The 16,237-nt window shown below is 38.1% G+C and overlaps 1 protein-coding gene across 2 annotated transcripts in view; it reads right to left on the reverse strand.

Annotated features, from left to right (window-relative positions):
- DMXL2 (Dmx like 2) overlaps positions 1 to 13,602 on the reverse strand; it is a 46,086-nt gene extending 32,484 nt beyond the window's left edge. For both annotated transcript variants that reach the window (XM_039722743.1, XM_039722742.1), the window contains exons 1-11: positions 13,519 to 13,602; positions 7,672 to 7,797; positions 5,853 to 5,924; positions 5,100 to 5,178; positions 4,297 to 4,453; positions 3,856 to 3,922; positions 2,944 to 3,122; positions 2,442 to 2,625; positions 983 to 1,157; positions 451 to 684; positions 57 to 334 (exon numbers count right to left, since the gene is read on the reverse strand). In XM_039722743.1, coding sequence (XP_039578677.1) covers positions 57 to 334; positions 451 to 684; positions 983 to 1,157; positions 2,442 to 2,625; positions 2,944 to 3,122; positions 3,856 to 3,922; positions 4,297 to 4,453; positions 5,100 to 5,130 — 1,305 coding nt within the window. In that variant the 5' untranslated portion in view covers positions 5,131 to 5,178; positions 5,853 to 5,924; positions 7,672 to 7,797; positions 13,519 to 13,602. The remainder of the gene's footprint in view (positions 1 to 56; positions 335 to 450; positions 685 to 982; positions 1,158 to 2,441; positions 2,626 to 2,943; positions 3,123 to 3,855; positions 3,923 to 4,296; positions 4,454 to 5,099; positions 5,179 to 5,852; positions 5,925 to 7,671; positions 7,798 to 13,518) is intronic.
- Between the last annotated feature and the right edge of the window lie 2,635 nt (positions 13,603 to 16,237).

Raw genomic sequence — 16,237 nt, forward strand, 5'->3', positions numbered from 1 at the left:
AAAAGACAATGTTTGTTAACATCAAAAATAATAAAACCATTTCAAATATACCATACCTGAACTTGGCGAAAGATGCCTGGAGTGTATTCATCTAAATACTTCACATGCCACACCAGGAAGGTACCATCAACAGGATGGATAGTGAAGAGCATGTCTGGATTCTTGTTCCATTCCGTTAGGAGCAAGTCGATTTTCCGGTCCAACAAAACTGTTGGCAGAGGCAGGCGAGGGCCCGCCAGCAGAGATGTTTTGGGGCTTCCCTCTCTTTCTCCATCTTCATGTTCTGAAGAGCCTGTACCAGTCCCTGTCTCTGATTCTCTGTCTATAGACAAATCTGCAACAGAAATGTGCCATTTTAGGCAAAGGTTTCCCTATCAGTTTCCATTCAAAACACAGTATTTTTTAATCTGCTGGTAATACTAGCTGATCAGAACTAACCAGATTACTAACCATGGTCTAACTTCATATGTAAGCCTTTTTCTTTTTCTTCTGTTTCTTCTTCCTCTTCAGCTTCAATATCAAAATCTTGTTCTAGTTGTTGTTCTGAAATTTGTCTTAGATGCTGCATGAATACTTCAATAGAGGATGTAAAATGAAATTCTTTATTATTCAGCCAGTGGACAACGAAGCCTCCACTGCCTTCATCTATATTAAAAGCAGTTCCAGCCAACACTGAAGGAATATCTGTGGACATTTTGAAAGAAATAAAAAAATCTATGTATTAAACTATATAAAAGTATATAAAGCTATATATTTAAAGCTATATATTAAGCACTTTTTAAAAATTCATATATGCATGTACACACACACACATTTCACTTATTTTATAAGTATGACACAACAATTATACCTATAATATATAGGTATAACATAATTTCTGCCTACAAGTTTCCTCTGTTTAATTAGGCAAAGCTCAGCTTCCTTTATTTTTTCCATGTTGTGCAAATACATTATTGCAGTCTAATAAATGGTTGTATTTCACCTGTATTAGGGTTGATGCTTGCTGCTATGTGGAAGTGACCAAGTGCATTTGCTTGATGGGAAATGTGACGCTGAACTTCGTGAGTGCCCTGCTGATCTGGCAGTACATCTGTGTGGGTAACAAGGACTGAAGACCTCCTTTGTCCTTTTCTCATATTTTTCAAATGATGAATTGTCTGTTGTAATTATAAAAAATAAATTAATAAATACCAAAAACGCCCTAAGATAAAAAGTTACAATTATATAAAGCCTATAGCTTCTTTCTACCAAAGAAATGAAGGCTAATTTCAAAAGGATTATTTTAAATATATTTTAACCCATATTAGCAACACTTATGTACATCTGATCTACCCAAAAGTAAAGCCCTTTTAACAGTCTTCTAAAAGTTCCTTTAATATCAACTCAACAACTCCACAAAAATACACAGGATTTTGCACAACATTCATGAAAAACATTAAAACAATCTAAAAGCAGTAACTTTTGTGATAGAATTTTATAATGAATTATTTTTGTATGACTGAAAATTTCTGAGAGCATGTAAAAACCACAACTGATTTAACAGCCTGAAGTGTAATTGGTCCCAAGTTCCCTATTTATTGATGGCCATGATATTTAAGAAGTAACACCTTCATCTGTAATAGTCTACAAATGAGTGGTGGGGTGGTTTTTTTTTTTCTTATCTTTCCTTGGTTTTATATTGATAGTGTAGTGTTGAGGATAACAGACCACCACTTTGTCACCTAGCAGCATTGTCTTTATTAAACACACTTGAGTATTTATATGTTTCTTCTGTGTACAAGAGGGACCTTGTACACAGGCAGTGGTTAGGAGACTGACCAATCACACAACTGAAGGGCAGAACAGATGTTTCTTGCTCTTTTTATCTCAGACACTCTCACACATCCCACACAGTTAAATGAAACGTTCTCACAGAGGTATTTATGGCTGCAGATGATCTTTGGTATGCACTTTCTCAGGGGAAAAAGGTGCTTGTTAAGCACCAGGAGCAGCTGCTTCTACAGACAGGTTTTCTCTTACTGAAAACTTTATAGACTCGCTAAGAGTGTCACTGAAACAAAATTATCTAATGAAGTAACTAAAATTTTAAAAGAGTTTATTTACTCTTTTCATTGTCTTTATAATTGCAGACTTTCAGACCCAATCAGAATGAAACCATCATTACTATTCCACACTGAACACTGTCTCTTCCATCTCTGTTAGTTAACTATAGAAAAAGTAAACTGAGTTTAAAAAACATGGTGCTTGAATGCAGAGTTGGAGTCTCTGACTTTTTCAGTGTTTAGTAATAGACTTCAAAACCTGATATTGAATAATTCAGGTTATTCTCTTATGTATATAGGGATTACATAATATACATTCTTAGAGCTCTATATCCTTAAATATATAAAGTTTTAAGAATTGTGAAATAAAAATTTCACTAATTAAGTATTTACATGTACCTCTAGTGCATGTTGTATAGTGTCCTTTTGCTTTCCAGACTGAGAGATGGTGCTGCTGATGCTGGAAGTGGTGGTTTCACAGATCTGCTCCCCCAGGAGAGTATCTTCGGGTAGCAGCGTCTCTGCCCACAGCCGGCAGATGCCATCGAGGCATGATGTGAGTAACACATTACAGACCAACCCCCTGATGGCAGAGAGAGCACAATTACTGCCTGGGTAACTCAGCTAGCTATAGAGACACAGCAGAATTTAGGGGAGTGTACAAGAATTTAGTAGTTACTGTTTTATCAAAATTTCTGCTTCACCCCTAACTGAAGGTTAACATGACTATCGTTATTAAATGTACTGATACAGAAGTTAATGGGAAAGTGTTTATGCTTTGTTTCTTTAAAGTATAAGAAGAGAAGTCTCATGCACTTGATGGCAAAGCATTAAGCAGAATGTTAAAAAAAACATCTGATCAAAGGCTTGCTTGCTTTTTGAAAAAAGGCAGCTTTCAAACCTGGGCATGTACTTGCTGATGTTCCGCCAGGAAAATCCTGTCACTGCTCGGGGATGCGCCAAATAAACAAAGGAAAACTGCACATCCTCTGAGCATTTTTTCTTTTCTTCATTTTCTTGGGGCAGGAGAGACGACTTCCAACCAGACATAGGATACCAAACCTTCAAGAGGCAGTCATCCTAGGTAAAGCAAAAAGCCAGGGGTTTAGGTAGCTGTAATTAAAATGAAACAAAAAGAAAAACACAAGCAATAAGCAACTGCTGTTCTGGTGTTGTTCATGAAAACTTGGCTCAGAACTAAAATTCATCTCACTGTTCAACTAACAGTAGGTGCAAGCAAAAAGTGCTTACCTATTGAGACTTGTAAACCAAAAGGAATCATTCAAATGACAGGGTGACATTAAAGAGAATTATTAATTGAAAACTTAGCTTGAATAGTGATTTGACAAAAAGTATTGCAAACTGAAACAGTATTGATAACTGAACCCAGAATTCACTAAATAAAAACCTCCTCTAATTTATCCAGACATGTGCATATTATACCAGTTTAAATGTGTATGTCTTCTATCATAATGATCTCATTACTTTCAACAGAAGTAGAAAAAATTGTTTATGTATATCTGAAAATTCATCTAAGTATACTACATGTAAAAAAAAATATATATAACACACGCACACATACAAGTCTGTATCACGGTCATTCATTCAGGTATTCAGTAAGAGTACATAAATAAATCCAAGTTCATGCTGCTAAAATATATGGAATTACAAAAAATACAGCATTACATGAGATCATGATTTACCTTTGCTAAGACTACAATAGAATGTGTGGTCCACGACTATTCATATTACTTACTTTTGTCAAACAAATGAAAAATACTGCAAAAACTCAATTATTCTTTTTTGTCCTTACCTTCCCAGCTGTTGCAAAATATTCACCATCAGGAGACCATGACATCAAATGTACTGATGTTGCAGTCCTACAGAACACAAGAGCAAGTTAAGTAAGGCCTATTTATTCTAAAATATTATTCCATAGGTATTCAGTTGATTCAGTGTTACTGTTCATTACTTAATTTTAAGTAAAAATTAGATTAAGTATTTTATAATTGTTTCTTTAAGCATACTTTTTGAATAGCAGGAGCATAAAAGTATTTTTATACTTTACTGAAAAGACAGCTCAAAAAATTGGTTTAAGTACAGCAAGCTTAGGTTAGATTCAACAGGAGTGAGGATTTTTTGTTTGAAATAACTTATATTGTTACACTGTTTGAATTTTAGAGTATTTAAAAGCACATTTTAAAATATAGGTGAGGTAGCATTGCAATTTGTCTTAAAACAAAAATTATCTCACTTGCACTGCCAGACACATTTCCAGTCATTTAGAACCGGGAGGACTTTATCATCCTTGATCTGACTGCTGGCATCATCATCTTCATCTTCCTCTAGAATGTCATCAGATGGAGGGGCCCACAATTGCAAAAAGTCTGTTGCTGTCAATAACCTGTTACCTGAAAGGGAATGGTACCAAAGCTATGGAACCAGGATGATGAAGGTATGTTGAAAGATTAAGCCTCTCATCATATTTTGTTGTGAATTATCCAGAACAGTTGAAAGCCAAACTTCAGTCCATTTTAAATATAATAGGGTATTCAATCATCTCACCCAGCTGGTTTTATCAAAACATTTTGAATTTATAGTGTCTTTTAAGAAAGAATACCAAGGTTATTTTTTTAGCTCCTCTTTTTGCATTAAAGGAGAACTTTGAAGCACAGAATTGAATTTACTAATAAATGTTGCAGACGCTTAATAGCTATTCACATCTCAAATAAATACAGACATTTTATGAAGATTCATGTCTAGCTACATTGTTGACTTCAATTGTGCTAAAATTTTATTTCAATGATTATTAATGACAATTTAAGTCAATTAACAACTTAGCGCTGTGATTCCCAAACTAAGATCTTACATAAAAGATGCAAACACTTGGCACAGCATCTTAACAAATGTTAACTCACATTTTATGCAACACTGCCTGAGAAGAGGTAATTTAAAATCTGCATATTCAAGCTCTCACTTTATTACATCAAAAATATTTTGTGTTCAAGTCATTCTAACTACAAACGTTGACCAAATACTTCACAAATGATGCATTACCTTGAGGATCCCAGGCCAGGTTGTAAGTCATAGAACTGAGGAAGAATTGCCCAGTTTTCAGCCACTGACACTTCAGCTGCTGTAGTGTAAAAACAGTCAAGGATTAACTCTCACAGCAACAGCAAAAATAAAGATATTGGTATTTCTTTCTATATGAAATTGCTACTAAGCCTGCTGCAAAAGTATTAAGCGGTAGTTTTTAGTGCCAAATCTAGTTTTAATATGTTTTTAAATTGTTTTGTAAAATGTAAGTGCATCCCAGGGTGCCCTGCAAACCAGATCTGGACTTGTCCCACATACAAATATTTCTGTAGATTACTTTGAACTACTGTGAACATAGATTTACAGGAACATAAGGGATGGCAGTATAGATACCACAAAGATTGTGAAACCTGCTTGAGAACATCCTCAATGCTCAAGTGCTTGGCCATGGCTGTGCTGTTAAAACAAGTCTGGGTGCACGAAACAAGTCTGTGTTGTATTTCTGTACTGCACCTCTGACAACTTCTTCAAATAAGAAATACCAGCTTGTCATTCTAGTATGAGACTTAAGATGTTGGGAATTTAGGAGAAGTGTAGTCCAAAGTTCATTCAGTGGAAGAGTCTACCCATCCAGTTGCATTATGAATGGTGGAAACTGTTTATCCATTATTCTGTTGTGTACCGACATAATATAATAAAAATAACTGGCAGACAGACTTTTGCCTCTTCTAAGAGCCTAAACAGAATTAAAATTATGAAATACACACTTACACAATTTCTTTTATGAGAATTTATACCAAGTGGTTCAAAAATGCAAACAGCGTTTCCATATGATGCTGCAATCTGGGGAAAGGAAAGGAAAGAAAAAAAAAGTTGAAGACTCAAAATGCAAGGTTAGGAGGTAATTGGAGTAAGTGCTCCTTAGTATTCCAAAATACCTAAAGAATTTCCAGTACCTCTTCTAAGTGCCAAGGGTTTTGAAAAGTGAAATTAATACAAATGTAATTAACTGTGTTATGGGTATATTTGCTTAAATCAATTGAGGAAAATGCACTCTTGAAGAAGCCCACCTTTCACATTTTAACTCTAAACAGGGCAGACATCTCGTTCAGTGGCACAAACACAGTCACATTCTTCTAGGGCAACTATTCTTAATGCATAAGAGAAAGTTGATGCCTTCACTGCTTCTGCTCATGTTCTGTGTACTTCACAGCTAACTAATGCATTAATTATTAGTGTCTGTGTCCCTAGATTCCATTTTGTATCACTAAATCACTTAATAATACTTACAAGAAGCAGAAAGAAATGCAATTCTATTTTTAACTTTCAAATACATTTTGAGAGGAGATAAATGGTAAATAGAAAAATTTAAGTACATATGTCATCGAACCCCTCAGTTTCTTTCACCCACTTATTTCACAGGAATCTCTAAACACAAAATAGCATTTCTTAGGTATTTATCTGGGCCTCCTAATACTCATATCCTTTAAGTAATTCTAACTATCTTTAAAGTTCCTTTTTCTTCTTTAAAATATTAAAAAAACCCCAAAACTGTTTAAGTCCTTCCCATCCAGGATCTGGTTTCCTGAAAACGGAAATGATGCAAAAGGTTCACGGCATTTATTATGAAATCTTATTTCTTCCTTAGCGGGAGGGGGAGAGAAGGTTGCAACAACAGAGTCAGTCCCAAAGTAAAGAACAGACCATGAGTTCAGAGTCTGGAATGCAGAACCACCCAGGGGTTTGTGGTGGTCTTGTAGGGATCATCTCTGAAGCTGGACTCTCTCTCCCACTCTTATTGGGACTGCACTGCTGAAGTCCAAGGACTCTGCCAACTAAATCTGCCTAAATCCTAACTAGGGCTTCCTCAGTACTGGTACTAATTTTTATCCAGCTAATTCTAGTCAACAGTGAAAACTGACAAACAAAATTTGCTCAGTGCGCTACTGGAACTCCTAAAAAATTTGATTCTCTCCTCTTTCTAACCCGTCTCTCTAGCATTGTTTAGGGATTTAAAATGAAACCAGCAGCAAATCAAGGGGCCATGCAGTTATGACAGCTCATAGTGTAGCACTTCTAAACACATTAAACATGCTGAAGTCTTTCTAAAATATATTTCAAATTCATGACTTTGCAGGACACACAGACACATATATATGTGTATATATATGTATAAATAAATGATTTATCCGTTTCTTCTTTCATTAGATGGAAGCACACAAAATGGAGCCAGTAACCATAATTTCAGTACCATTCTAGTTCTGATACTGTACTGTAAATAATGCACCTGTTCATATTTTGTGACACCTTTTATTGCAGACCCCAGAAAGAGAATAAACCCTTTGTTCCAACATGTCTCCTCTACCCTCCTCCCTCCCCCAAATTACTAATAAATTGATAGAATAAGACTACCACAAGAGGTGTTACTCAGAAAGTCCCAGATCAATAAACCATGATCTTTGTTGTGAAGATCATGGTTTACTGATCATGGTTTACTTTCATTCCTTTAATGTATAGTGTTGCTGTTTAATTAACCAATTTAGAGTTCTCAAATTTTAAAAATTCTATACAGAATTATTAAGATCCTTACCCTGCCTTGTCGCTGGGAGCACTCCACACAACTGACCTGGATGTTTCCATGTTTAGCACCGGGAATAATCTGCACACATTCAAAGTCATTTGCCAGAATAACAATGTCACAACCAGAGCCATATGCCTGAAATAATTTTCAAAAGAAATACAATTAAATGTTTATTTTAAAAGCCAACTGAACACTTGCTACAGGGCTGAGATTTTTGGAAGCTGTGAATACACCAGTTAAAGTTACATTGTAGCGGGTTTGGTCCTCACTAATTCATGGGCAACAAGTAAAAACAAAGTAGCAAGGGAGACCATAACTCTATAGGGCTTTAAATGAAAGCAAACAGAGTAAAAAAAAAAAAACCCGCAAACTCACAGATTTAAATCAAGAACTTGCGTTCTCTGTTTAGTTTTTATTTTGTTTTGTTCTAGGTTTTAGTTGATTTTTTTCTTCCCTCCAATTCTTGTTGCCTCTTAGAGCAAGGCAGTCAAGCCAGGAGCATTTCTTAATGAATTTGCATGTACATTTCTTCAATAGGTGTGTCTGTACCCCCGTCTGCCTTCTTTATTATTTTCTTTTAAATCAAGATTGTTAAGGGATTCTTTTCTACAAGAATGTAATTTCTGGGTTTTTCTGAGTTTTAAGAAGTGCACATTACTATAAGACTGCAAAACAACAAAGATTTCTTTTGGATATACTGTTGTGCAATACATTCTATATTCTAAATAATTTGTTTACATAGCAGGTATAGAACAGTGATAGCCTGCAGCACTTTCTATTGGCAGGATAAATATATACCTGTCTGCCAACCTTTCACCTGTTCTAAAAAGTTTAATCACTCCAGATTATCTGTCCCACTGAGCTCCCACCTTCAGGCACAGAAATCTCTCCCTAGGATCAATCTCCACTAAGCCTTTTACAGTCAGAGCTCAAAGTCTCTTTCCTTAAAGTAAGTTTTCCACTGATTCCAACAGAGTAGGCAGAAATTTTATAACAGCTGAGTTAAGCAGAGAGTGCAAGTCCTCCACAGTGAATTTCAGATGGTACAAAATTAGTTATCACTTTAACTTGTCCACTGGATTTTTCACAATAATTTTTGAAATACTGAGTCAGCCCTTGCCCTCTTCTTTGAGATCAATCAGTCTAAAGGCTACTTTATTGTACATATATAAAAGTTGTATTTGTGTTGATTTACCACCAGTGCCCCTCAGTGGCTGCACTAAGATAAGGGTGCAAGACAACCACTGGAATTAGAATGGACAGTTTAGGTCTCATGACTTTCTATGTCTACTTCTAATTCTCCTGGGAAGGAGCAACAAGTGAGAAAGGCTGAAAAAAAGAGCTTAATTTAGTGAAAGTACGTCACTGCATGAAACAGAAAGGAACAGCAATACAAGCAGCAAAGCAGAAACTCAGTCCCCAGAAATGAACATACCATACAACTGCACACACAAAAATGAAAATTGCAGATAAGACAGATTGTCTAAAAGATTTCCAAGGTCATCTCACAAAAATAGAATGACACAGTGTTGTGTGAGACATAATAACCCACACTGCTGTTCTGGGAAGCTCTGAGGAACTGATACTGGAGTGATTCACAATGTAAGCAGGATTGCTAAAAGGTTGTTGGAGCGAGATTATCTGTGTAACAGAATACCCCAGCTCCTTGATGACTAGGCTATGTGATTATTAGACTCAGTCTGGAAGGCAGTAAGTTATTATTAAAATTGAATAGGATTATTTCCAGAATGTAAGAGAATGAAAGATGAGATTCTGAAGTAAGTTTTGGCATTGAACAGAAACTCCTTTTGTTTCGTTACTTTCCTATTTTTATAGTGGGATTCTTTACAAAACAAGCTTCACCAGCAGTGTTGAGTACTGGATGAAACAGTATAGGCTCCTTAGTACAAAGGAAGAAGATAAAGACCAGGATGTGAGTGCCCAGAAGTAGGCAGGAAAATAAAAGCACATCCTCTTGTTCCAATAATTTATTCAGAATTCGAATATTCACAAGAAATTGATTCTCCTACTTAAACTTCAAAGGGTGAGCATTAAAACAGAAAATAATTGAGTCATCTTCTTTTTAACAGTCTTCTTCATAACTACCAACAGGAACCTACTAAAAGACGTGACTTAAATTATCCAAATAAAAAGAGGTGCTGATCCACTTAAAAAAGGACTTAAACCTTTCAAATCCCTATTCACTGCTGGTATTCAAAACTTGAGTTGCAAATTCAAACTACATTATACATAACTTATAATTAGTTGCAATTTTATTACCAAGAGACATGTATGTGTGTCTCAAATTATAAAAGGAAAAGACTTATCAACTTCAATTTCCTTGTGCTTAATGTTCTTAAAGATGCCCATTTGTATGTGTTTCTACAGCTCATAATGCATGAAACAGAAAATATTTTATACTTGGCTATGTCTGTTTATTCTGTGAAGCAAAAGAATTTAGTGTCTTTCTCTTCAAACATTTTAGTTTTTCATCTCTCCTGTTCCCCTACCTGCACTTATTCCACCAACAAAGCATTAATTTTTCAGCTAATTATTATCTATTTAGTATATTTCTATACAGTTAAGTAAAAAGGTGGTTCTTATTCATGAAGATACAGAGACCTCTTTCCTTTGTGAAATCTTATTACTGTCACTTGTAGCCATCCTACTCTTTGCCTGTGTTTACTGCTGCACCAACAAGTGACTCAGCAACCTGAGTGCCAACAGTGGGGACCCCGTGGTTAGGGGGGAGAACCCATTCCCAGCAGCAGGACACCAGCCTTCAGCTCTGGGTTAGAGCAAGTGCTGCTACCTCTTGGTTCTGGGGTCATTTTCTGAGTATAGATATTTGTTCTCAGAATGTGACTTATTATTTGAAAGTATATGAAATCTTAAAATTATTTTATGAAGTCATTAGAACACATGTTTGGAAAAGGTCCATATAATTTTGTGTACTGAAAGACATTTTCATATTTCATGTTATATGCCTAAATACAAGTTTTTCATTTGATTGTTTTTATGCAGCTGATATCTTCATTATATTAGCATGTTTATACTTGAAGAGAACACTTTTCTGTTAAATCCTCTTTTCTTTTGTCCTTAAGCTGGTAATGCAGCAGAAACACCCCACAGTGACAAAGAACAGGGAAGTGTCATAATATTTAACATCAGTAGCTCCTTCTTAAGGATTCAGCTGACAACATCTTCATGAGGTCATTTGTGCCACACAGGTCTCTCCTGCCAGAGAAACAGAGGCCACAATATTGGTGGTAGCAGACTGACAATCTGCCTAGCCTGATAAAAGGAATGGAAAATCAGTAAGGCATACAGACAGGAAAGATGAAAAATACAGCACTGAGATACAGTAATGGATGAGAGCAGCACAGGGCTCTTAAATAAACAGAATTATGAGCAGCGACTGAACCAAACAAGTGCAGTAAGAACCACCCACATGGAGTATCTGCCAACCTCCATTTCTAATGTCACTGATAACTTCAAGGAGAAAATTAAATGGAGTTGCAAAACCGCCAGAATGCAAGGATGACTTGCAGGATCCATAAGCAACTAATAGGCTGTAGTTTGCCAATGTCTGCTCTATCTGTCAAGATCTGGCATCACTGAAATGAACAATTACAAAACTTTAATTGAATGCAGAAGCACCACACAGAAGTAGGACATTGTGTCCTAGAGTAAGAGTTTATGCTATATCCTCAGTTTTCAGATAATATGAAAGCAGCACATGCTTCTGTCTTTTTCAGCTGCTCAGGTTTTCCAGTTTTGCTTCTGGAACTAAGAGACAGGGAAACAATTATTCCTTCACATTCTCATCTTGATTTTTCTTTATACAACTACTTTTCTCTGTATAAAAAAAGCCAACAAAGTTATCTTTCTATAACCTGCAACTCTTTACAAATTTGGCATAAGCATAATAAAACACAAGGTCCTGTGTGTACTATAAGGGGTGCAGAGGCATGTCAAGAAGGAAAATGATGTGGAAGAAACAGAATCAGCCCACAGTGATATTAAAAAAAGAAATTCATAAACATCTAAAATTACGTAAATTAAAACATCTATTGAAACCTGAAAGTCCCTACTGGGCTTAAAGGATTCCTCCAGTAAAACAACACTCATCTTTAAGTTTCTGGCAGAAATTCCTCCACCTTCCACTTAGCAACGAAGACACCTGAATCCTGAACTGTTTCCAAGCTCTCATCAATGGACACAACACTTACACTTCCTCCCCTCCTCCTTCCACGTACTTCTAGAATTACATACACTTAATGCAAACCAGCAAAATAACAGAAAAACAACTCCTAACTTACTACTAGCCCATGGCCTGTAAAACAGGCTTTCCTAAATTGACATTTCAGACAAATTAATGATTAAATACTTTACAACATGCTTAAACGTACAGAGATAAAAGACCTTTGTAAGGATTCAGATATTAAACATCTCTAATCCAGCTGACATAAAAACAGTGCAGAATATATAGATATATGTAAATAGTAATAAATATCTAAGAGGGATTTGCAAATAACTGTTTTAAGAAGGATGAAGTAGTGAAAATGTAGGAGAACCTGACACAGCAGAGCAAACCTATTCTCAATTGCTGTATCTTGTGGACATCTGTGTGAATGAAGATTTTGCTGGTTTCAGTGAGGTAAAAAAATTTACAGGGGTGTGGGAAACTCATCTGCAACAGCTTCTGGAATTCACCACACGCAGCTCCAAGCCAAGTGTCAGTACTGGCATGAAATACGTTAAGAAGCTTGTTCTTTTCAAAAATGAAAAATAATAAATGAATTTTTTTCTCACTTTTATCAGTAAAGTTCTCAGACACCCCTAAAATCTGACCTTCTGATTTTTCATGAAGAATGTTTATAGTTTTGTGTTTTGTGCGATTAGTGCAGAAGTAAATATTGTCTCCTGTTTGTCTGACACTTGAAATTTTTATACTTACAGAATCCAGCCTCTAGGTAAATGACATAGCTATTTTTATCTATTCATTTTTAAAGCCAGACTAACCTTAGAAACAGTTACATTCTGTTGTAGCTGCTTAACCAGCTCTTTCAGAACAAAAGCTAAACAAAATCAGCTGTGGTTTGAAAAATGCATTTTACTACCTTTAAAAGCTTATTAGCTACCAGTTAGACTGTGAGGCACAAACACCTCTTCTGTCAAGGCAGGGTGTGTGCTGTAAGGCCCTCTGCTTAAAGCTCAGCCCTCAACTTTCTGTGAACTCACTTGTGGAACACAGTTAGCAATATTTGCTAAAATGAGAACATGAACTAACAGCAAGCTGAAAAGTGCACAGAATTATTCCAGAACTTCTGTCATTCAGTACTTTGACCCTTTGCTTAAGCAGTGCCTTTTCCAGAGCTCAGACGAAGGAGGCTGAGGAGACTGTCTGGTACAAGCTATTATGGAGCTATTTTGCTTCTAATCACCCTTCCAACAGTTTTTCCTGTGTATCACCCGCTCTACCAGACCCTCCAGCAGGCAGCACACATCTCTGTGCCTCAGCCCTTCCTTGGGAAAGGCTGGATGTATGTCAGGATCGCTGCAGGCAGCTGTGGGAGCTGAGGGAGGAAAGGGCCCTGCACATTCCACAATAAGCACTGACAAAACCTTTGTAGCCAACCTACAGACACCTCTCCCTATTTCTTTGGATCGCTATAGTTTTATGGAGCTGCTAATACTTGTTTTAGCAGGCAGAGAAAATTTTATTTTCCCTGTCTTATTCTCAGAATAAAGTCTACCACACTAGATGACTTTAACCAAAGCTTTAAAAAAGTTGAGGCAGACTGTGTTATCATCTTACCTCTAGCTACACTGACTTGGAAATTAAAAGCTTACCTTTATCCCCAGCAAGGAGTCACGTAAACAAGCCAAGGACAAACCACAGAAGAAGGGAAGAATGAAGAACCTGAGAATTGCAATGTCCCTAATCAGGTTAGAAGGAAATGTGTTTCTTCTCTCAGAATCCTTAGATTGCTGGACTTAGACATCTGAAGTATATTCATCTTAAGAGGAAGTTTCTTCTACTCCTCCTCAAGAAAAAAGGGAAATAGTTCCAAACCTATTAACTAGTGGGCACATATATATACATACCCAAGCCATTATTCTGCTGTTAAGCAGAGTATTTTTAACAGCAGTGATTCATTTCTGCACACAAAAAGGCTGTATTTTCAAGTGCCTGTGATGAATCAGTTGTAGCAATTTCGAACCATACTCACGCATTCTCAACGCCCAAACACCAACCAAAACGTGAGTGGGCACAAGTGCACACAAACAGCAGCTCCTGTGCCACAGCCCTGTGGATTCCCACAGACACCTATGGATTCCCAGTGTACTGTGCACACCTCCCCTGTCCTCCTGCCCTCTCCCTGCTCTGCTGGTGCTATGAGCCAGTGCCTGACAGGTGCTGGGGCTTCAGAGCAGGTCTGCAGAGTCAGGCTCTGTCACCTGAACTGCAAAACCTGCCCCAGGATCTGAGCTGACGTTCCAAACAGCTCAGTGGTTTGGGGGCACAAAGCTCTCTGTCCATACACGTGATGTTGACTGACAGAATTTGAGGTTAGGCACTAAAGAACTGCCCGCAGTCAATGGTAGATTATGATTCTACCAAGTCAAACAGGTAACCAACTTCATAAGAATCTAGATATAAGACCTCAAATTGTTTTCAGGCAGTTATTAACCATACAGTTTACTCTAGGATCAAGGCCTAAACAAACAGAAAATAATACAATGAATACAGAAAATGAAAAAAAAGCAAAGAAGAAAGTTACATCTATGGAAGTCCAGGAGATACATTTATTAAACCATACTTATCTCTTTAGTTCCTTGTTTACTGTATTATAAAAAAACTGCATCCAGCAGCCAGAGAAACAGTGTGGTCTGTTATATGCAGTTCCATAATTTAAATCCTACCAGGCAATCCTGCATTGTTTTGGAAGATGCTACTTTTGCTCTTGGAAAATTCTTGCATAAACCACAATATACATTATGATTCATTACTCATATTATCAAAACTATGACAAGAATTAACACAAAGTTGTGTTGCATAATATCATTTGATTGACTTTTCAAATTGTCATAGTAAAAAGAAACACATTAGAATGTGAATATGAGAAAATGACTTCTTATATAAATACCAAAAGTAACAGAGGTCCCTTTAATAGCAGTATGGCTGCATAGCAGCAGAACCAGGAAAATAAAGACAAACATGGCACCTTTTATTTCTTAAGACTCTCCAGCATTCATTACTGAAATAAGACATCTGTGATAATTCACTGCAAGCTTTAAATGTTTCACGAGTCTGCTGACAATCATCTTACACCAGAAAGGATGCTCTGCATCATTTTGCTTGGAATTGGCTTGTGCCTGGGATAATCTTGTTAATATAAAATGCAGTAAGACAAGTGATACCTAAAGAATAAGATACTGATTAGATGGCAGCAGGAAAACACTGCAGAAGCTGATCACTCGCTAAAATCAGAGCACACCAAGCACACGTAACCTCACGGAGCGAAACTGACACTGAAATTGACAATAAACAAAAACAGCCTGTGAAGGAGAAACTGTTTGTTTTATAAACTACGGGGCTCTTGAAATTCACTTAGTGTAGCTTTTTATCATCTCTTTCTGTTTCTTTCCAGTTTGAGAGGAGCATTTGACAAATTTGTGTTTTATCAGCCTCAGTAATGGAAGGCAGACGCTCATCAGTAGCGGGCAGGCTTCGTCAGAACCCCAGTGCAACTGACTGTGCGCTTTGCAGATGAGATATAAACACACACAAATATATTTTTAAAAAAATGAAGACAGAAGCACCCAGCGCGATCCGAGGACACGCAGCGGGGGTTTCCCCGGTCGATACAGCGGAGGGAGCCTGGCCGGGCTGACGGGCGATCGGCGGCTGCCCCCAGAGCCGCCGGCGCCGCTCCGCCCGCAGCGCCCCCCGCCCGCCCGCCGGGCTCGCGTGCGCGCGCCCGCGGGCGGGGCCGTGGTTGGTTGCGGGGGGGAGGTTGTGAGGGGCGCGCGCGGGGCCGGGCCCGGGCGGGGGGACGGGAGTCGGTGCCGTGAGGAGGGAGGGCCGGCCCCGAGCGGGCATGGACGGGGCCGCGCCGCGGGGTGAGCGGGCCGGGCTCGCCTCTCGGGCGGCAGGGACGGCAGCACGGCTGCGGCGTTCGGCCCGGGGCGGCGGGGAGGCGTGTCCCGGGAGCGCGGCGGGCGGGGCGCTCCGGGCCAGCCGTGCCCTCAGCCCCGCAGGTGCGCACGGCCGCCGCTCGGGAGTTACACCTACATACATACATATATACATACATGCATATATATATATATATATATATATATATATAGTGCTTCTGAGGGTGGATTGGTTGGTTTCCGTTAGGAATCCTCTCCTTCGGTCATGTCCCAGAGAGCGTGGGATGCTCGGGAATGCACCAGCCCCGCAGCGGGGGCAGGACCTGCCCTCAATATTGGTTAAAGTGTTCACTTAAATTTCGTGCACCTCACAGAAAACACGGCCAGGCTTTTGCTGCTGTATTTGTAATAACGGTCAAACACTCTTGAA

The sequence above is a fragment of the Passer montanus genome, unplaced genomic scaffold, assembly GCF_014805655.1.
Source record: "Passer montanus isolate IOZ18808 unplaced genomic scaffold, ASM1480565v1 scaffold5, whole genome shotgun sequence".
In the NCBI taxonomy this organism is placed as follows: domain Eukaryota; kingdom Metazoa; phylum Chordata; class Aves; order Passeriformes; family Passeridae; genus Passer; species Passer montanus.